Below are 23,342 nucleotides of genomic sequence, written 5' to 3'. Positions count from 1 at the left end.
CCAGGCTCTCTTTCCAGCTTGCCACTATAGTCATAGTCGAGAGAAACAACCCTTGCGGGGATGTACCCTGGCAACTTATTCTGGGAGTGCTGTAACTCTCACTTCCTCAGAAGCCACAGATAAGAAAGACACAGAAAAAAACATTTCTTCTAACTTTAAAAGTTATGAGGACTCCTGAGTTATGAGGAGTGCTTGGCACTGTCAAATGGGAAACAGGATAAACTGATATGGTTGTATTAATGGAAAGGATATTAGAGGCCAGTCTTTTTTTTTTTTTTGTGAGGCAATTGGGGTTAAGTGACTTGCCTAGGGTCACACAGCTAGTAAGTGTTAAGTGTCTGAGGCCAGATTTGAACTCAGGTCCTCCTGACTCCAGGGCTGGTGCTCTATCCACTGTGCCACCTAGCTGCCCCAATGGAAAGGATATTAAATAAGAAGAGCCTAAGGCCCATGGGGGCTGTCTCAAGGTGATTTGCCGCTGAAATCTCCAATATATGCTGCTTCTCCCATTAAATGGGAGTTTGTTGAGAAGAGCTGTCTTGCTTGTCTACTGAATCCCCAAGAGTCAGTGATTTGCATATAATAAGTGGTTAAAAAATTCTTTTTTTGGGGGTGGCTAGGTGGCGCAGTGGATAGAGCACCGGCCCTGGAGTCAGGAGTATCTGAGTTCAAATCCGGCCTCAGACACTTAACACTTACTAGCTGTGTGACCATGGGCAAGTCACTTAACCCCAATTGCCTCGCTAAAAAACAAAACAAAATTCTTTTTTCATTCAATCAATTCATTCCTATTCTATTATTCTGTTATGTTTTGCCTCATCTCTAGTCCAACTCCCTTGCATTGTTTATCTTAATTTTATTTTAGTATAGTCTGGGACATGTTAAAAAGGCTGAGGCTCCAAGGAATTGTCAATACTCTTTTCTTTCTTTCTTTCTTTCTTTCTTTCTTTCTTTCTTTCTTTCTTTCTTTCTTTCTTTCTTTCTTTCTTTCTTTCTTTCTTTCTTTCTTTCTTTCTTTCTTTCTTTTTCTTCCTCTCTCTTTCTTTCCTTTTCTTTCTTCTTCCTTTTCTTCTTTCCTTCCCTTTTCTTTCTTCCTTCCTTTCTTTCCTTCCTTCTTCCTCCCCCTCCTCCTTTTTTCTTCTTCTTCTTCTCCTGTCTCTCTCTCTCTTTCTTTCTCCCCCCCCCAACTTCTCATTCTTTATACTTAACCCAGCAGTATTTTAAGGACTAACAGAGAAAGTAAATCCGCTCTTATGACAGTGACCATTAGCACTACAGCAGCTTGGAGGAATTTCTAGAGAAAACCCTACAATTTCTAAAATTAATGCCACCAGTACCAGTGCTCTCATCTGATTGAGAAATTTGGGTGTCAAGTCTTCTTGAAAGAGCAGCAATAATCAAGTTCTAACTATGGCGTAGGATCAAGGTTATGGCCAGTTTCCAAGCTAGAGCTTATTTGGTTACTGCACCAAACAGTAAAGATGCAAGTAGTTCTAGGACCATGAGTACAGTAAAACAAAACAACGAAAAACTTTTGATACCTTAGTTTCCCCATCTGTAAAACAGGGGATAATAATGTTTATCTTTACCCATTATGGAGCAGTAGGGTAGATAGACCTTTACTCCTGCCTGTCCTTATCTGTTACAGTTTAGAACTAGGATATTAGAATCTCTGGGCCTTACCATATGTTCTATAGCTAAACCCTCTTGCATGTGATGCCTCCTCCTATTAGAGTGAGTTCTTTGAGATCAGTGACTATCTTCTTTTTATATTTTTATCTACAGCAATTTGCCTTTTCATTCATTCATTCAAGCTTTCATTGAATGGAATAGAGTTGATCACAATGGAGATATGTAAAAGAAATCAGTGTTAACAGAGAGGAATGAAACCATATATTTAAATGTGTTTTTTTCTACTTTAAGGTTTAAAAACTTTGTGTTTTCTCAGCAAAATTCTCTGACAACCTGCATCTGATGGCTCCCAGTTTGGTGAACACAAGTATCTTCCCACTCAATGACAGTCTCTGCTCCATTCACCATCCCTCCTTGGCCACAAGAGTGGTTCTGTCATTATTCTACTTGGTCCTCTTGATCATTGGTGCCTTTGGGAACATTCTCGCCATCTACATCACCTCTCAAAAGAAGAAGATGAATTCAACAGATTTCTATTTAATCAACTTGGCTGTGTCTGATGTCCTTTTCACCGTGGCTCTACCAGGAAAGATCACCTATTATGTCTTAGATTTCAATTGGCCTTTTGGTGACTGGTTCTGTAGGGTGACAGCATTTGTGTTCTTCATGAATACCTATGGGAGTGTCTATATCATGACATGCATAAGTATTGACCGCTATATTGCTGTGGTCCATGCCAATCAGAATAACAAATTCCGCCATGCTAGTCGGGCAAAGTACATCTCTGCAGTGGTCTGGGGGCTGGCATCCTTGCAGACAATGCCATTGCTCTTTCTGCCCTTGACAAAGAGGGTGGGAGGTAAGTTGAGCTGCATGGAGTACACAAGTGTTGAAAAGATTCTCGGTCTGCCCCTTCTACTCCTGGGGGGCTGTGTCCTGGGGTTTTTTGGGCCAGTGGGGATCATATTAATTTGTTATGTGAAAATCACCTTAAAGCTATGCAGGATAGCTCAAGAAAACTCAGTGACGAGCAAGAATGGTCCCCATAAGAAGGCCTGTCTAGTTATTCTACTGGTGCTGATGGCAGTGATCATATGCTTTAGTCCTTACCATGTCAATATTATCCAGTTTGTGATTAGAGAACTACTCTATCAGTCTACCTGCACTGAGCAGAGGACTTTTAAGGTGTCTCTTCAGGTCACGGTATGTTTTATGAACATGAACTGTTGTATTGACCCCATTATTTATTTCTTTGCCTCCCGAGGCTATAAGAACCAGTTCCTCAGGATTTTTAAACCCAGAATTTCGGCATCCTTTTCCACTACTGGAAAAACCTCTTCAGAAACAAACAGTAACAACCAGGGAGGAGACATTGTGCTGGGTTAGTGGAGACCGTGGCCAATATAGGAATTTGTTTCATGGACACCTTTGGCAGTCTGGTGAAGCCCTTGGTCCCCTTCTCAGAATAATATTTTTAAATGTATAAAATAAAAGATATAACATCAGGGGCAGCTAGGTGGTGCGGTGGATAGAGCACCAGCCCTGGAGTCAGGAGTACCTGAGTTCAAATCCGGCCCCAGACACTTAACACTTACTAGCTGTGTGACCCTGGGCAAGTCACTTAACCCCAATTGCCTCACTAAAAAAAAAAAAAAGATATAACATCACAAAGGAAACCAATTATATTGAAATATAGTCATAAAAATATTTATTCATGGACCCCAAATCAAGAACCTCTGGCCTAACATAGCCTTGGCTTTTAGGCAGCTAAGTGTCACTATTAATTGAGTGTCAGATTTGGAGTTAGAAAGGTCTGACTTCAAATCTTGCCTCAGCTACTTAATAGTTGTGTGATTCTGGGTGAGTCTTTTCTTTCTTCTCAGCCTCAGTTTCCTTAACTGCAAAATGAGGATAATAATAGCCTGTACTTCACAGGGCTATGGGGGTGAGGATCAAGTGAGGTAACATAAGTAAATTACTTTGTAAACCTTAAAGTGCTACATAAATGTAAGCTATTATTTTAAGACTGATGCCCTCAACATAGATAGAATACTACCAGGTTTGTGCTCCTCTCTTTGCCTTTTTTTTATTTTTATTTTTTCTTTGCCTTTTTAATAGGCTATTACCCTCCTCCCTTCTCCCCTTAGAATCCCTGGTTTCTTTTAGGTTTAGCTCATGTGGCACCTCCTGCCTACAGGAGATTCCTCCCCACCCCACATTGTTGTTCAGTCATGTCTGATACTGGGGTTCCAGAACTTTCACCACTTGGCCCCATGATGCTCCTTTCCAGCGTTACTCTCTCCTGAGCTGAGAGGTTACATACACCATTACTCCTCCAAGCCTGGGTTCAGGAACTGTCCTCTTAGGCTCCCCAGGTGAGAATATCTGAATCTCTGCCTCAAGGATCCCTAGGGGGAAATTCCATGCCTCTTCCTCCCTACCCCCCATTGCTTGTTGAGTAACAGACTGATGGCCCTGGCAATATGATGTCATCCAAAGAACGTCAGATGAATGATCACGAGATCTTGGTTCTAATGTGGACTCTGACACTAACTGGATAAATTGTTTTTCCTTGGTGGACTCCTATTTCCTCATTTGTAATCTTGGGGTTAGATTATTTTAACTACTTGATGCGATTGTTGTGAAACTTGGGTGAGACAATGATCTCAATTCTCATGATTTCCATTAAAAACTTTTTTTAATCAAATGTTGAGGTCTGTGATGTTTGGGGCGCTGTCCAAATCAACTCTGGTGGGGCCACTATACTTGACCTGTAGGGTCCTATAAACTGAAACCCATGACTTCAACAAATCCAAAGACTGCCAGACAAAAGGCTCAAAGCAATCTTAGCGGAACCCAAAAGGCTACAAGAGTTCACAGGTCAAGGCCAAGAATTCAATCAATGCATAATTGAGTACACGGGGATCATATTCTGAAGAATGAGTTTAGTAGGGGAGTTGGATAGCTCAGGGGAAAGCCCACTCGGATATTAAAAGAAGGAAAAGAAAGGGCCTAATAAAATTTCAATTCAGTTCAACAACCATTTGTTAAGTGCTTATAAGCATTCTGCTAAGATTTGGGAGATGCAAAAGCAATGGGAAGCATCTACTCTCAAAAAGCTCACATTCTTCTGGATATAGAATGTAAGTTTGAGGCAGGGAGGTGCATTCACACTTTTATAGAACTACGGAAGGTGCAGGATGGGTACTGCACAGAGCAGTGGCACAAAGTAGGGGAGAGAGAAGGCAGTGGAGAAGTGGGAGATACTTCATCTATCCCCAACACTTGTCCTCTCTTCTTAAAAATGATCCCCAGGCTGGGAAAAGTCAGCCAAATTAATGTCAAAACAGACAGATCAGCAACAAGTTTAGCCACTAATCAGTTAAAATTATGTAACTCCTCATCTGTTTTCTCATCTGCTCTTCCACTGTAAGCAAGGTTTGTTATCTCTACATTCCATTTGATCATTTAACGCCTGCATTTATTTATACCCCACGATGCTGAGATGAGAGCAGATAAAATTGTCCCTGCACTGCAGAATAACTTAGAAGGCAAAGCGGCTAAGTGATAGAATCTGAAGAATGCTATTTAGTAGGGTTAGCAAAGTTACAAGGGGCCTCCAAACTACATGGCTCTCTCTCTCTTCTCTCTCCTTACTCTCTCCTCTCTCTCCTCTCTCCTCTCTCCTTCTCTCTCTCTCCCTTTCTCTTTCTCCTCTCTCTCCTTCTCTTTTTCCTCTCTCTCCTCTCTCCTTCTCTCTCCTTCTCTCTCTCCTCTCCTCTCTCCTCTCCTCTCTCCTCTCCTCTCTTTCCTCTCTCTCCTCTCTCCTCTCTCTACTATATATAGAAAGACCATATAGACTATATCTCTCTCTATATATATAGTGTGTGTTTATATACTATATTGTATATATATTTTAGTAAATTAACATTTTAGAATGCTCATTGAATGAGAGCTATGTAACAGGGAAAGAGAGGAAGTCAAATTGGGGGAAGTTTAAGGTGGTGCAGTGGATAGAGCACTGGGCTTAGAACTAAGAAGACTCATCTGCCTGAATTCAAATCAGGCCTCAGACACTTGTTAGCTGTGTGACCCTGGGCAAGTCATTTAACCATAGTTGCCTCAGCTTCTCATCTGTAAAATGAACTGGAGAAAGAAATGGCAAATCACTCTAGTATCTCTGCCAAGAAAACACCAAAATGGAGTCACAGTTAAAAATGACTGAACAAGAATGAAAATTCTTTCCTTCACCCTCTCTCCCCTCCCTTTTCTCTCTCTTCCTCTCCCTCTCCTTCTCCCCCCCCCCCTTCTCTGTGTCTGTCTGTCTGTTTGTCTCTGTCTCTGTCTCTCTGAGGGAAGCTAGGGGACTCAGTGGATAGAGTGCTGGACTTGGAGTCAGGAAGACTCCTCTTCGTGATTTCAAATCTGGCCTCAGACACTTACTAGCTGTGTGACCCTGGCCAAGTCACTTAACCCTGTTTGCCTCAATTTTCTTGTAAAATAAGCTGGAGAATGAAATGGCAAAACACTCCAGTATCTCTGCCAAGAAAACCCCAAATGGGGTCATGAAGAGTCGAACATGACTGAAACAACTGAACAACAACGAAGAGTGAATGTGTCACTGGGAAAATAGGGTAGGGGGTTTGGAATAGGGGTAGGGGTTTGGGGTCCTTAGGAATTCCTCTTTAAAGAATTACACCCTCTTGCACACAAAACCAATAGAATAAGATAGTTTGTTTAGGGGCTGGGGAAAGGAAGCCAAGAGAGAAATCCTTGGACTTCTCTTCAGGAGAAGGCATGGCACAGAGGCGTGGTTCTGAGATACCTATCTCCTCGAGCAGGAGACAGACAGATACTTTTTTTTCTTTTTTAAAGTGAGGCAATTGGGGTTAAATGACTTGCCCAGGGTCACACGGCAGATACTTTTATAGAGGTCTGATGGTGGTCCGATGAGGTGATCGTCTGACTGTGGAAAGTTCCCTTATTGAGGGAGAACCATCCCCCACTGGTGGTGACTGGGGGACTTGGGTGAGGGGTGGCTGCAGATCTCTCAAGCCATCTCTCTCCTCCTCCCAGCTCAAAGGCAGCAGCCACACCCAAATTTATCTCCCCTGGGGTGAGGGAGACTAGAATGAAGGGTGGGGGTCCTGGGGCTAGCTCAGTCCTGATCAGGTTCCACTTAACTCTTAGGTGTGTCTGTCCTTTGGTTTAGTTTGTCAAGGAGAAGATTCTTCGATGTACCCCAGAGAACTTCTGAGGTGCTCTGGGCCCATAACAAATGGATTAATGGAGGGGGCAGCTAGGTGGTGTAGTGAATAGAGCACTGGTCCTGGAGTCAGGAGGACCTGAGTTCAAATCCAGCCTCAGACACTTAACACTTACTAGCTGTGTGACCCTGGGCAAGTCACTTAACCCCAATTGCCTCACTAAAAAACAAACAAAAAACCCAAATGGATTAGTGGGAAGGGCAGCCTTTAATTGAGGATAGAAAGCTCCTTCCTTGGCTCTACATCTTTCTTCGAAGGCTTAGACAGATAACCGTTTCTGAGGAGATGGCTCAGCATGCTGCAGTTTCACTGAGGCTCACTCTCCACATTTGAGCAAAGTGTGTGTGCTAGGGAGCAGCACCACAACTGTACTGCGGAAAGGGACAGAACCCCATGAACACTCACAGGGGAGGGAGGCAGTAAGGCAGTAAGGAGAGAATGCTGGCTCAACAAATCAGAAGACTTGATTTCATCTCTCTTCTTTGACACAGCCTAGGTGGCCTTGGGTGAATCACTTAAATTCTCGGGGTCCCTATTGTGTCATCTATAAAATGAAGGGATTGTACTAGAGAGGTTTCCCCTTCCAGCTTTCTGGCAGGGATACCGTGATTCATTCTCATCACAATAGGAGGAAGACCCAGACCCCAGTAGAAGAGTCTGTGCCCCTTCTCTAAGCTGCCACAGCACTGTGCTTACTATTAGGAATAAACTTTCATTTATTTATTTTTGGACTGAACCTCTGATTTCTTTGTTTTTTGTTTTGAGGGTTAAGTGACTTGCCCAGGGTCACACAGTGGACCTCAGACTTCATTGTTATTGGGAAATCCTGAAGTGGCTATTTCCTCTACCATTATGGATCAGAACCAGCTCTTGGGTGAAAGTCTTAGACAGTTCCCTGGGGCTACTGAGGGGTTAAAGGACTTGTCCAAAGTCACACAGCCAGGTCTTCAAGGCACCAAAAGCCAGCTTTTCTATCCATCCAGGGATTCTTAACCGTTTTTGTTTTGTTTTGTTTCATGGATCCCCTTGGCATCCTGGTGAAGCCAAAAGACCTTTCTCAAAACAGTGTTTTTAATTGCACAAAATAAAATACATAGGATTACAAATGAAAACAATTGTGTGTTTTTAAAATTATTGTCCTAAACTGTTTTCAAAATTAATTGATTGTTATTTATTCATTGCTATTGCACCCATTCTGGCCATAAGCATTTATTATTAATTAATATCATATATACCAGTAAAGAATTGACCCCATGTCTCCAACTTCTCATAGTCTCAGGTCTTCAAACCTACATGGTCCTAAGAGGAAGAGCACGCATCAAGCTAGAGGGAGGTCAGAGAGAGGGGCAAGAGAGGGCAAAAAGAGAGACCCTGGTATGGCCAAGGGTTTTATCCTCCTTACATAGAGGCGGGTCACTACACATTGATCTAAGCCAATTGGTTATATCATCATTCAGCTCCATTGATTGACATGGCTTGAGAGTGTTTTAGAAAGTATGCAAAAGGGCAAATTCCAGTGTCTAGGTGTAGTTCTTCACCTAGCTAAACAAAAGAATCAATCTCCATTTCCCCTGCTCCTTGGGCTTCTTCCAGACGAGAGCTGAACTTTGGGGGGCGGGGATGACAAACTGATCTCTGGCCCCCCCCCAAGAAATTCATTATTAATAATTATTTCCTCACATGTGGAATATGTATATGTATATGCGGATGTGCATATGTATATGTAATAAAATATGTTATGATATACACAGCCTTTTATATGTGATGTGTTATATGTAATATTATTTTATAAAAACATTAAAACAACATTATGGTATATAATATTTTATCAAAATATTAAATATTTTGTTAGATATAATATTATTTTATCAAATATTAAAATAACAAGTTTAGAAACCACAGGTTAAAAGCCTCTGCATTATACCACATTGGCTCTCACTCTGTATGTGTGTTTGTGTAGGAATATATGTAGAAATATGTTCATATACACACATGCAGATGCACATGCACCTACACATACACATACACATACACATACACACACATACACATAAACACATACACACAGACATATAAACACAGACACAGATACACAGATACACATACACACAAACACAGACATACACACATACGATACACATATACATACAACACACATATTTACACATACATATATACATAATGCCTAATCAAAGAAGGTGAAGGAACTAAGGAAAAGGAAAAGAAGAAAGACTTGAGCTGGAGAATTCAATTATTTTTTGGCAGTTGATTACAAAATTGATGGGGCAGATAGGGGGTGCAGTGCCTGGAGTCAGGAATATCTAAGTTCAAATCCAGCTTTAGACACTTATTAGTTGTGTGATCCCTGGCAAATCACTTAATCCCTATCTGCTTCAGTTCCTCAGCTACAAAAATGGATTTTGTTGTTCAGTCATTTTGGTTGTGTCCAACCCTTCATGACCCCATTTGGGGTTTTCTTGGTAAAGATACTGGAGTGGTTTGCCATTTCCTTCTCCAGTTCATTTTCCAGATGAGGAAATTGAGGCAAAGAGGGTTAAGTGACTTGTTCAGGGTCAAGTTTGAACTCAGGAAGAGGAGTGTTCCTGACTCCAAGCCTGTTGCTCTATCCCCACTGCACCATCTACCTTCTCTAACCTCCTAACCAGGACTATTCAAAAGTAGAGTGCACTAATTTGGGAGGCAATGGGTCACTTCTTATTAATGGCCTTCAAACCAAAAATTCATGATTGCTTGTTGGGTACACTTGATTGGAAATGGGTAGCACTGAATAACCTCTAAGATGTCTTCTAACTTAGAAATTCTGTGATTCAGTGAGAGACTGAAATCATTTGCAGATGTTGGCAATGCATTCATAGATTTACAGCTAGAAAAGGACCTTAGAGGGTAGCTACTTTAGAGATTTTTACATTTTACAAAGGAGGAAACTGAGGCCCAGGCAGGACAAATTATTTGCCCATAAGTAGCAGAGTTGGAATTTGAATGTAGATTCTCTAACCCTAAATTTAGCTCTTTTCACTTCCCCAAATATGTTGTGAAGGACAGCAGATAACAATAAGGGAGATGTGGAGAAGGTGACTCGTATTCACCTCACACATTTATTGCACCAATCAAATAACCAAAAATAGCATTATTTTCCTCACAATTGTTTGGGGAGATGGTTTTCAACCCCAAACTTTCTATTGCCTTTGAACTACCTTAACTTGACCCGAAAGTGGGAATGAAAAGAGAGGAAATGAAAGATAATCTATTGTTCTTTTTTTTTTTTTTTTTGGCGGGGCAATTGGGGTTAAGTGACTTGCCCAGAGTCACACAGCTAGTAAGTGTTAAGTGTCTGAGGCCGGATTTGAACTCAGGTACTTCTGAATCCAGGGCCGGTGCTCTATCCACTGAGCCATCTAGCTGCCCCTATTGTTCTTTTGAATAGGTCTCAGTTCAATGACATTCTTTGACCTTGGTAATCATTTGCAATAGTCTAGTTTATTCTGGACATACTGGCTTTGTGACTGGTCAAATTACCTAATCTCCCAGTGTTCCAGGCAATTATATGAGATTATAAATTGCAGAGAAGGTGTTGACTTGCATTGGTAGAGGGAATTTACTTATGTGGGAGTTCTCTAAGCCAATGAAATGACAAATCCAGTTCCTAACCCTATTCCTTCTCCACCCACATATCCCTGTACTATTCCCTACTTTTTGAAAACCAAGTAGAGGGGCAGCTAGATGGCTCAGTGGATAGAGCACCGGCCCTGGAGTCAGGAGTACCTCAGTTCAAATCTGGCCTCAGACACTTAACACTTACTAGCTGTGTGACCCTGGGCAAGTCACTTAACCCCAATTGCCTCACAAAAAAAACCCCAAACAAAACAAAAACCAAGTAGAGTAAAACCCGTTTTAACAAAGGGGCTTTATCATATTTTAGTATTTCTATCTTTCTATCTTTCTATCTATCTATCTATCTATCTATCTATCTATCTATCTATCTATCTATCTATATCTATCTATCTATCCAGTTATCCCTTCCACCTCATGACTTTTCCCATCACAGTTTCGATATATTGTGGGTCAGCATAAGAAATTAAATGCGAAGTTTGGGGGAGTTTTGGAGAAGGTGCAGATGACACAGAAAAAGTTTAGAAATTCAGGAATGTATAAAATATATGTATAGTATTGTATAATATAAAAATATTTTATCCTTTAATACCATAAAAATTCAGATTGTTATGGTACAAAGGGAAGGCCAAAAAATTTTGTGTGGATTTTCCAGATTGCAGGGGTGCCATACCCCTAACCCCTGAGATGTGGAAGGGATAACTGTATATCTATTTATCTACCTATCTATATAAATCTCCATTCATTCTCTATTTACCTATCTATCCTCCATCCATCTATCCACCCATCTATCCATCCATGCATCCAACCATCCATCCATTCATTCAGCTTGATCGAGCAATCTATTGATAATTTACCTCTATCTTTCAATGCTATGGTTGGAGTCAAGAGATATAGGTTTTAGGGGGCGGCTAGGTGGCACAGTGGATAAAGTACCTGCCCTTATCAACACACAATGTTGTTGATGCTGTGTACAATGGTCTCCTGGTTCTTCTCATCTCACTCAGCATCAGTTCATGTAAGTCCTTCCAGCCTCAAACACTTGACACTTACTAGCTGTGTGACCCTGGGCAAGTCACTTAACCCCCATTGCCCCGCAAAAAAAAAAAAGAGAGATAGGTTTTAGCCCCAAGTATGCTACTTTTTATTAGCTTTGTGACTCTGGTTGAGTCGTCCGACATCTGGACCTGTTTCCTTGCTTGTACAAAGTGGCATAAAGCAAGCAGCTGGGAGGTTGCTAATGTACTGGCTTTGTGACTCTTGCTAATTAACTTAATCTGTCTGTCCTCCAAGCATCTCTCTAAATCATGGAGCAGGTGCAAATCTGTGTTTGCAGAGGGAATTTCCTTATAACAAAGAAATTACAAGTCTGCCATAAGAAGAATGGTGATGATACATCCTCACAGAATTTTTGTGGGGTACACTTTGTTATTAAAAACTTCACTCAGGTGGCAGCTAGGTGGTGCAGTGGATAAGGCACTGGCCCCGGATTCAGGAGGACCTGAGTTCAAATCAGTCCTCAGACACTTGACACTTACTAGCTGTGTAACCCTGGGCAAGTCACTTAACCCTCATTGCCTCACTTAAAAAAAAAAAAAAAGAAATGACAAGTAGGATGATTTCAGAAAGTCCTGGAAAGACTTGTATGAACTGATGTATAGTGAAGAATCAGGAGAATGTTGTACACAGAGACAGAGACAGCAATATTGTTTGAAGAACTGTGAATGACAACTGTTCTCAGTAATACAAGGATCCAAAACAATCAATCCCAAAAGACTAATGATGAAGCATACCATCCACCTCCAAGGAAAGAACTGACATTGATGGAACACAGACTGAAGTGTGCTATTTTTCACTGTCTTTCCTTTTTTCCCCTTTTATTCAAGTTTTCTTATACAAAATGACTAATATGGTAATGGGTTTTTTGTTTTGTTTAGTAAGGCAATTGGGGTTAAGTGACTTGCCCAGGGTCACACAGCTAGTAAGTATTAAGTATCTGAGGCTGGATTTGAACTCAGGTTCTCCTGACTCCAGGGCCGGTGCTCTATCCACTGCGCCACCTAGCTGTCCCTATGGTAATGTTTTACATAATTGCACATATATAACCTATATCTGATTGCTTACCACCTCAGGGATAAGGGGGAGGGGAGGGATAAGGGAATAATGGATAAAAGTTGAAACTAAAAACTTAAAAAAAATGTTTATTATTAAAAAAAAGTTGCTCCCATGGGTAGAAATACTTCAGGAAACACAGATATGTGTTAAAAGAGTTCTCATATTTCTACCTAAATTAATTTACTTATTCAGTGCCATACCAATCAGACTACCTAAAAATTATTTTATAGAGCTAGAAAAAATAATAACAAAATTCATCTGGAAGAACAAAAGGGCAAGAATATCAGGGAACTATTGAAAAAAATGCACAGGAAGGTGGGCTAGCTGTACCAAATCTGAAGCTTTACTATAAAGCGGCAGTCATCAAAACTATTTGGTACTGGCTAAGAAATAGAGTGGAAGATCAATGGAATAGGTTAGGCACAGGAGGCACAGTAGTAAATGACTTTTGTAATGTACTGTTTGATAAACCCAAAGACTCCAACTTCTGGGAAAGGAAGTCAGTATTTGACAAAAACTGCTGGAAAAACTGGAAGATAGTATGGCAGAAACTAGGCATAGACCAACATCTTACACCTTATACTAAAATAAGGTCAATATGGGTACATTATTTAGACATAAAAGGTGATACCATAGGTAAATTAGGAGAAGAAGGAATAGTTTACCTCTCAGATTTATAGAAAGGAGAACAGTTTATGACCAAACAAGAGATAGAGAATGTTACAAAATGCAAAATGGATGATTTTGATTACATTAAATTAAAAAGGTTTTGCACAAACAGAAGTTATGCATCCAAAATTAGAAGGGAAGCAGAAAGCTGGGGAACAATTTTTATTGCCAATATTTCTGATAAAGGCCTCATTGCTAAAATATATCAGGAATTAAATCAAATTTATAAGAATCCAAGTCATTCCCCAATTGAGAAATGGTTTTCTGATGAAGAAATCAAAGCTATCTATTGCCATATGAAAAAATGCTCTAAATCACTATTGATCAGAGAAATGCAAATTAAAGCAACTCTTAGGTACCACCTCACACCTATCAGATTGGCTAATATGACATAAAAGGAAAATAATAAATGTTGGAGAAGCTGTAGAAAAATTGGAACACTAATACATTGTTGGTGGAGCTGTGAATTTATCCAAACATTCTGGAGGGCAATTTGGAACTATGCCCAAAGGGCTATAAAGCTGTGCATACCCTTTGACCCTGCAATACCACTATTAGGTCTTTTTCCCAAAGAGATCAAATAAAATGGAAAAAGACCCACATGTACAAAAATATTTATAGCTGCTCTTTTTGTGGTGGCAAGGAATTGGAAATTGAGGGGATGTCCATTAACTGGGGAATGTCTGAACAAGTTGTGGTATATGAATGTAATGGAATACTATTGTGCTGAAGGAAATGATGAGCAGGCAGATTTCAGAGAAACCTGGAAGGACTTACATGAACTGATGCTGAGTGAGATGAGAAGAACCAGGAGACCATTGTACACAGCATCAACAACATTGTGTGTTGATAAACTGTGATAGACCTGACTCTTCTCAGCAATACAATGGTCCAAGATAGTTCCAAAGGGCTCATGATGGAAAATGCTCTCCAAATCCAGGAAAAAGAACTGTGGCATCTAGATGCATATTGAACCATACTATTTCTATTTTTTTTTGAGGTTTTTCCCTTTTGCTCTGATTCTTCTTTCACAGCATGACTAATGCAGAAATATGTTTAATGTGATTGTACATATATAACCTATATCAGATTGCTTGCTGTCTTGGGGAGGGGGGAGAGAGAAAACTTTATAACTAGAAATCTTATAAAAACAAATGTCGAAAACTATCTGTACATGTAACTAGAAAGTAATAAAATACTTTTATGATTAAAAAAATTAAAATAAAGGAGTTCTCATATTATGAAAATATAATTACTTACTGAAATGACATGAAAAGCACTAGAAAATACAAAATATGCCCCAGGGAGTTCTTGAGTAGAGGAAAAGTGAATCTCTGCTCAAGCCATTTCACCTGGCTCTGTTTCAGATTTCTTGTCTATAAAAAGGGAATAATGCTTTAGACACCTGACACTTACTGGCTGTGTGACCTTAGGCAAGCCATTAACTCTCATTGCCTTGCAAACAACAACAACAACAACAACAAAAAGGGAATAATAATAGCACTTACCTTGCAGGGTTGTTGTGAGAATCAAATGAGATAATATTTATAAAATGCTAAGTACAGTGCCTGGCACATAGTAGGGATTTTTTTTTGGTTTTGTGGGGGAATGGGGGTTAAGTGACTTGCCCAGGGTCACACAGCTACTTAAGTGTCAAGTGTCTGAGGCCGGATTTGAACTCGGGTACTCCTGAATCCAGGGCTGGTGCTTTATCCACTGTGCCACCTAGCTGCCCCCATAGTAGGGATTTAATAAATGCTTACTCCCATCTCTTTCCTTGTCAGGGCAATGGACAAGGAAGCTCCTAAGGGAAAAGAACTACCAGATGACTGTATTAGCACAAGATGAGTCCTGGCTAAAGGTGGTGAGCTCTGTATCACAGGAAGTGTTTAAGAAGGAACTGTGTGAGCACCTGTGAGGGCCATTGTGGAGGGTATTCCTGTGTGGGGCGGGCAGTTGGATTTCCTCTCCTCTTACTCACTTCCTCTCCCTCTCTCCATTTCCTCTCCCTCCACTCAGCCCTCTGCAATCTGGATTGTAACCTCCTTACTCAGCTAAAACTGCTCTGATACCATCTCTCTTATCCACTTAATGATCTCCAATATTACCAGCCATCTACTTCCTGAATGCTGTGGACTTTTCTCCAGCCCTCCTAACCTCTCTGAAGCATTTGGCAATGGGGATGTTCTCTCTTCTTTTGGTTCTTCCCTCCTACCCGTATGACCACTGCGTCCCGTCTCCTTTGGCTGCTTCATCACCCATAACATGCCCCCTAGTTATGGAATTTCCCCCAAGCTTCTTTCCTGGATCCTCTTCTAGACTTTCTCTTTACTCTCCTTAGTGACCTCATTAGCTTCCAGGAGTTTAATTATCATCTCTATGCAGATGACTTCTAAATCTACATATTCAGCTCCACTCCTGCATTTCCAACTGTCAATGTTATATTTTCCAAGTGGATCTCTCATGGGCATCTCAAGCTTATCAGGCACAGGATAGAATTCATTATCCTTTCCCTAAAAAAACCTATCCCTTTTCCAAACTTCCCTATTTCTACTGAGAGCACCACCATCCTTGAGGTCAGTGAGATTTGAAAGGTTGGCATTGTGCTTGGCTCTCCACTTTCCCTTGCCTTGTGGCTTCTACCTCCATAACATCTCTAGTATTCAACCCTTCTTTCCACTCAACTGGCCATCACCCCCTTTTATACCCTCATCTCCCCTTGCCTGGACTTACTGAAGTTGTCTCCTGGTTGTCTTTCCTGCTTCAAGTTTCTTCCCCGTCCAATGCATCCTATGGAAAGTTGCCAGTGATTTTCATAGAGTGTATAGAGACTATGTCTCTCTCTTTGACATGATAGACTCTAATGGTTTCTGGTTGTCTCTAACATCAACTACAAATTCCTCTGTTTGGCTTTTAAAGCCTTTTATAACCTGGTCTCAACTTAACCTTTTATATGTTATTATACATTCCTAGTTCCTGCATTGTCTTCCAGTCAAATGCTCTTTCTCACCCTGTCTTTCTGTTGGCTGGCTGTCATGTCTGGGATACAATCCCTCTTTATCTCTGCCTCTTGGAATTTCACCTGGGCAGCTAGGTGGTACAGGGGATAGAGCACTGACCTTGAAATTGGGAGAGCCTGAGTTAAAATCTCACCTCAGACACTTATAGCTGTGTGACCCTGGGCAAGTCACTTAACCCCATTTGCCTTAAACATCTGGGACCATCTCCAGTCATCCTGATATGTATCTTGCTGCTGAACCCAAATGGCTCTGGAGGAGAGAGTGAGGTTGGTGACTTTGCACAGCGCTGCCTCACTTAAATCCAAGTCAGTGCAAGTCATGACATCATCCTGATGTCATGGTCCTCTTTGAGAAGGACAACAACAGTTCTACATAAATAATGTGTGAGGGGCAGCTAGATGGCGCAGTGGATAGAGCACCGGCCCTGGAGTCAGGAGGACCTGAGTTCAAATCCGGCCTCAGACACTTAACACTTACTAGCTGTGTGACCCTGGGCAAGTCACTTAACCCCAATTGCCTCACTAAAAAAAAAAAAAAAAATTAAAAAATTAAAATAAATAATGTGTGAGACAGGGACTGGGTTTATTATTTCATTGGTACATGGAAAATGACTAGGTGAGGAAATTCCCTCTAACAATTCAAATCAGCATCTCCCCTGAAATTGATAGTCTTTGAAAAGTTGTCTAGAGGACTGAGAGGTTCTGTATACAGGCCATATTTCAGAGGTAAAACGTGAAGGTTCCTTGGCTCTGAGTTCAGCTCACTCTCCACCATGTCACAGTGTTCTCTCAGCTCCAACACCATCAATTTATGCCAAAGAAAACAGCTACATGACATAGTGGAGAGATTATTGGATTTGGAGTTGAAAGACCGGCGATCAAAAGTCACGGTTGGTTTTGGTTGCTCTTAGTGGTGACAGATATACATAATGAAATCAGGAATGTGGGCCAGGAGGGTGGAGGGCAATGCCCTTGCCTCTCTGGTTAGCTTTTGTTCCTGCTTAGATAGATCTCCATGTTAATCGAAGAGGATCTTAGGAATAATTTAGATTTCTTACTCCTAGACCACATGCAGTAGGATTTCTTGGCAGGGCAGAATCCTCAGAATGAGTTTTTATGATCACAACCCCTCATCAGAAGTTAAAAGGGGGGGCAGCTAGGTGGCACAGTGGATAAAGCATGGGCCCCGGATTAAGGAGGAACTGAGTTCAAATCCAGCCTCAGACACTTGATACTTAACAGCTGTGTGACCCCGGGCAAGTCACTTAACTCTCATAGCGCCACCAAAAACAAAAAAAGAATTTAAATGGCATTTACAAATGATTTTTTTTAACCCTAAATCAAATAGTTGTCTAGTACACTGGGCTTTAAATCAGTACCAGCTACAGGGTCAAAAGAAGATACCTAATCTTAGCATGGGCCTGGCTGGTTTTTGTTCAGCTACCCTCACTCAGCTAGGTGAGGGTGTGGTGGTTCACAGTCTCAGTTGTGGACAAAAAGAACCCAGCCCATCTTTTTTAGAAAAGGCGCCTTCTAAGCATCATACCTATAGTAGAGAAGAGAACCAGCAGGTGGCTTTGGAGCACAATAACTTAGTAGATGGGAGCAGATATGGGTGAGCATGAAACCAGCATTGGTTTCACAATACCTGCTGTAGACATGAAACCCAGCACAGAGATAATAAACACCAAGCAGAAAACAGAGCTGCACTGCCCGCCTGAAAGAAGTATGATGGCATCACCAGCAAGCTTACAGTAACATTGATGCAAATTGCCCTGACCACCCATGTTCCTGTTTGTTTGCCATCAATATGTCTTGGTCCCATGACCACCTAGCATATGCTCTTCAGGCATATTCTGTGACCATATGCACCCTCCATTTTCTCTGCAGGTATGTCATCTCCCACTGGTAATATGGTAACCTGCGAAAGTATCCCATGTGAGCATAGGAGGACCTAGTCTTGCTACCTTATTAATGAAATGTTTTATTTTTAAATAATGTATCTCCTGGCTGATTGGCAAAAAACCCAACACATTGCTGGGGGCCTGTGAGTTTTATATATATATAATTTTTTTTTTTTTTGTGGGGCAATGGGGGTTAAGTGACTTGCCCAGGGTCACACAGCTAGTAAGTGTCAAGTGTCTGAGGCCGGATTTGAACTCAGGTACTCCTGACTCCAGGGCCGGTGCTTTATCCACTGCGCCACCTAGCCGCCCCCTGTGAGTTATATTTTGAGAAGGTACTGACCCAGACAGATTTGTATCTCAGCTAATTTTTCTGGTGGCCCACATATGGGGAGTGCTCCATTAAGCATAGAAATTCTGCAGGGGACGGAAGAGATGGGGACCAGGCCAAGACAGAGCAAATAAAGGTGCTAAAATAGTTTATTTCAAGAAGCCAGATAGAATGGGTCTTTGTGGCTGATTGTGTTTTTAATCTCACTTCTTTATGTATAGCAAGGAGTGGGTAACTTGGGGCAAATGGCTCTGGAGTTTGGATTCCTTGGCTTTCCATGTTTAAGCTTCTAGTAGAGTTGGGGGGGCACACCGCAAGAAAAGATTCTCTCATTTTAATATTTGCCAATAGTGAAGCATTTTCATTCAGTGGATCAAATTTGGAGCAGTTTTTGAGGCTTTCTAGAGAACTGAGAGTATACAAGGAGGCAGACAGCCTTGGTATACTATACATAACCACCTGCTATTTAGAAAGTATTTGTAAATAGCTAGCATTGACACAGCCCATTAAGGTTTACCAAGTGCTTTATATGACCTCATTTGACACCTTGTGAATGTTATTACTATCATCTTTATTTTCCAGATGAGGACCCAGAAACTGAAGGTTTTAAGAGACTTGCCCAGTCACCCAGCTGAGGCAGGATTTGCTTTTCTGAGGTTAGACAGGCCCTTCTAAGTCCTCTCTAAACCCAGTGCTTTGGAAATTCTCATGGGACCCTTCTGTTGTCAACTTTGGAATGTGGGTAATAATCTCCCCATGGATAGGATCTTTCATAAAGTCAGTGGGTTCAACTCTTATAAGAAAACCCTTTCCATTGTAGTGGCTCCTGGCTGCTTTTGTATTCCTGCTCCTCTTAACAATCAGGGGTTATGTTTAAATTGTATCCCCTACATCAGAGCAGGGACAGGTGCTCTCCACGACCTTGCTGGAAAGATAAGTCTTGAGCGGAAGAAATCATTGTGGGACAAACCCTGGGTCTGGAGGAAGATGGAGGAGGAGTTTTCGGTCTGACACGTGAGGGAGGAGGTTCTTACCAGTCATCTTCCTGGGTTTCTGTGGACAATATCAGAGTCCATGCAGAGAGGTTCTTGGAATCCCTTCCCTCTCTCCAGAACTTTCTGGGGTCAGGGCCTGGCCTGAGTGTATATGTCCACTGAGTGCATGCTGGCTTTCTTGAGCCTAATTTAGGATCCTGGGTTAGGATTTGGGGCTCGAAAGGGACTTTAGCCATTATGTTCAAGGGCTCTTAACCTAGAACAAACTGGTCCATAAATAGATTTCAAGGGGGTTGTGAATTTGGATGAGGAAAAAAAAAATGATCATTTTTTTACTAGTCTCTGACAGAAATGCAGCATTTCCTTGAATTATTTAAACACATTGTTCTGAGAAGGGCCCACAGGTTTCAGTTGAGTGCCAAAGGGGTCTCGACACACACAAAAGGTGAAGAACCCTGATGTTCAACCTCTTCCTTTACAGATGAGGCAGCTGAGACCTTCAAAGGAGGGTGAAGAGCCTTGCCCATTAGCACATAGGTTGTCAGTTGCATCCCAGATCCAACAGAGCACCAGTTCCCTTGGAAACAAATGAGGAACTGGAAAGACAGACCAGGGCACTGACCATCTGTCTGAGCTATGCATGTGTGGGGGGGTGTGGGGGGAACCTAACTTAATGGATACATTCTGCAAATGCTGTAAGATGGGCACTCTTCCCTATCATCCCAAAAGTGGCTACAAGACCCTTTAAAGAAGTAAATTTCCCAAATATGACATGCAAACTTACACCAACATTAGAAATAAGACACACTGAGACGGGATGATGTGTTTTAACTTTCTTTTACCAAACCATTGTTCTAGTCACAATTAGTTCATCGAGAACACAAACAACATTGTCATAACTCTACCTAGGAAGTGGGTCAGGGAATTTCTTGTAGCTCATCCAGGATTTGGCTTTTTCAGTTCAGTTGTTTGCTTAATTTTAACAAAATAACTGCTTTCCCCCCTTTTAAATAGGTCATTAAGGCATCAATAGGCACAAAACACCACAGACATGTATGTGAGAATCTAAATGCAATGAGGTCCTGCCTCTTGAGGAGTTAAGATGCATCCACTGAACTTTGGGCTGAAGACATTTAGCAGTTTGATACCTTTTGAAAACAGCTTCACAATCCTGGAAGCTTTATCTAGAGAGAAAACTTGCATTTCATAAAGAACAAAGATGCGGAGTTTATAAGTTGCCCCATGAATAAAGCTGCATAGACAGTATCGGGCTGGTGGACCATTTCTTAGCTATGCTCTAACATTTCTGTTTACCATTCTATTGTATCCTGATGAATATTGCCATACTGTTAAGAGATTTTAATGAGTAAAGAATCAAATCTACCATGTTCCCCATGGGTTTACATTTCTAATCCTGTTACACAGAAAACCCTTGAACAGCCTTCAAAAGCATAAAATGAGGCTCTAGGCTCTTGGGAAGAAGTAGAGGTTTTAACGCCCGATGGCAAACTTAATCAGCTACCAAATAATCCTAAACAAGGATGTGACCACGTCCACTCCTTGCCCCTTCCCTCACTTCCAAACTCCCCAGTGGGTATAGTGTACAGTCCTCAGCCTAGCATTTAAAGCCTTCTGCAATCTGTTTCTCACTTGCTTTCCTAGCCTCACAAAGACTTGATAAGTCCCATCATGATTGCTAACCCTTTAAATCATTCGCTATGGCTTTGTATATACTTGGCATTTACTTATATATTAGACATAGATCTGGCCAGGAGCCTCTTGGAAGGTGGCAAGATAATGCTTGAGCACAGTGCCAGGATCTGTTTTGTCCGTATGACCAAAGCAAGTGCCCTGTCCTAGAAGGTGTTTCTGAAGTGCTTATTGCATTGAACTGAATCAGATCTCAAGGGGCTTGTCCCTGCAGAGTAGTACAAAGCTGGTACGAGGCCAGATTTATCTGAGGGAGCTTTTCTACTTTTGGTACCTATAGATGGATAATCTAGACCAGGGGTTCTTGGGAGTGGAAGAGGGAGAGGGGCACATGAATTTGGTTGTTTTTTTTTTTTAAACCTGGATAACTGTATTTCAAAGGAATTGGTTTCCTTTGAAATCCTATGCATTTTGATGTATTTAAAAACATTATTCTGACAAAGGGGCCATAGGCTACACCAGACTGCCCAAGGGGTCTGTGAAACAAAAGGAGGGTAAGTAGTCCCTTGGTATGCATTGTACCTAACAATTCATCTTTCACTGTGCTGCAGTGAAGTCTGCCCCGAGGCTGCCACAGGGGTTTCCTCTTAGTTTGGGTCCAAACCATCCTGTGCTCCAGAGGGAAGGCTGAGAATTACCCCAGGGAGGGATGCCAGGTTCCCTACAGGAAATCCCAAGGGGCTCAGAGGGGAGCTTCTCCCTCCCTCTCGTCAGTTTTGTCTGGTCTTCACTTAGGACAGTTCTGGCCACCCGGGCATTATCACAGGAATGACGCACTTTCCTCAAGTCCTCTTGTGAGTAACCATACCATGCCTGCCTCTATTACACTTCCAACCCGAATGCTGGGGTGCTCCCAAAATGCCACAGGCATTCATACTCCAGGTCAGAACACCCAGTGGACAAAATATGCCCCTGGGTGACCAAACATCTGGAGTGTTCTGGCCTGCCCCAAACTGGAATGTAAAAGACAGGCCCTGTAGCTATTGCTCACATAGATAGATCCCTTTGAACATTTCCTTGTATTTAAAGGATAAGAAGAGATTATTGTACAACTCCCCCTCCCCTAACCCGAGTACACAATTATTATTTTAAAATGGCATGCTAATCTTGGAAGAAAATCTGTTGATCAAAGGAGGTAGATGATAACACAATTTCCAATTCAGAGTGCAAAAGCTATCTCTTTGGGGGATTGGGGTCCCTAGATCCTGCTGCTTAAAAAAACAAAAGCTATAGTATAGTTATAGTGGTCTGAGCAGACTGCTCTTATATTTGTTCCAACATACTTTTGACACAGAATGAAAGAGAAAAATCTTTAGTCAAAGCCAGAATGTTGTGATGAGAAACGCTGATCTCTCTTTAGGACACTCATTTAATCCCATTTCTTTTATTTCAAAATCACTGTGTGGGCCGAGATCCAGGGAAAGGTATGGGATGTAGAATGAAGATAATCATCTCTTTTTTTGCTCAATACATAGTAGTTAATACCTGAGACATCCAGTAAAAGAAACTTGAGCTATAGTTCCCTCCAAGACATTCTAGGACGCGGTCCCATGGAGGTGAAAGGAGTATTGCTGTAGGAAGAGATTCCGAGTTCAGGTACTAAAGAGTGATTTCGCTGTATACACGGCACTTGGAAATTTCCATAACTTGGGGCTTAGTTCACTAATCAGAGTTCTGATATTCCTTTCATAACTTCAATGTAATTTATGCCGAGGCACTGCCTGGGGCTCTCCTATCAAGCAGGGCTTTACTGATATAGGTTCTCCCTTAGGCCAGGTGAACCCACTAACAAGATTTTTGCCTCTCTCTGGGGCAATGCGGAACCTACCCACTTAAGCATGAAAATCAGCATGGTACTCATTCAACAGTCCGCAAGCATTCGTCTGGAGCCTAATGGTAGCTCAACATAGCTCTTTGGTGCCCCCCTCTGGCACAAATCAGGACAGTGGGAGGAAAATTGGGTTTTCTCAAAGATTATGTATCTACCGGAAGGAGATTTGCAACTTATGGAAGGTGTGGGTGTGCGTGTATTTTCTTGTATTCAAAACCCTGGAATCTAAGCTTATTTGG

The 23,342-nt window shown here is 41.6% G+C and overlaps 1 protein-coding gene across 1 annotated transcript; it reads left to right on the top strand.

Moving 5' to 3' along the window:
* Positions 1–1,974: 1,974 nt before the first annotated feature.
* On the top strand, positions 1,975–3,018 carry LOC122746271 (G-protein coupled receptor 183-like). The gene has a single exon (XM_043991750.1). The coding sequence runs from the start codon at positions 1,975–1,977 to the stop codon at positions 3,016–3,018; it is 1,044 nt and encodes a 347-aa protein (XP_043847685.1).
* Positions 3,019–23,342: the final 20,324 nt, after the last annotated feature.

The sequence above is a fragment of the Dromiciops gliroides genome, chromosome 3, assembly GCF_019393635.1.
Source record: "Dromiciops gliroides isolate mDroGli1 chromosome 3, mDroGli1.pri, whole genome shotgun sequence".
Taxonomy (NCBI): domain Eukaryota; kingdom Metazoa; phylum Chordata; class Mammalia; order Microbiotheria; family Microbiotheriidae; genus Dromiciops; species Dromiciops gliroides.
This window is presented reverse-complemented; position numbering and strand designations above follow the sequence as displayed.

Excerpts from the sequence above, each read along its gene's own strand:
- LOC122746271 (XM_043991750.1), top strand. The coding sequence starts at position 1,975 with ATGGCTCCCAGTTTGGTGAACACAAGTATCTTCCCACTCAATGACAGT.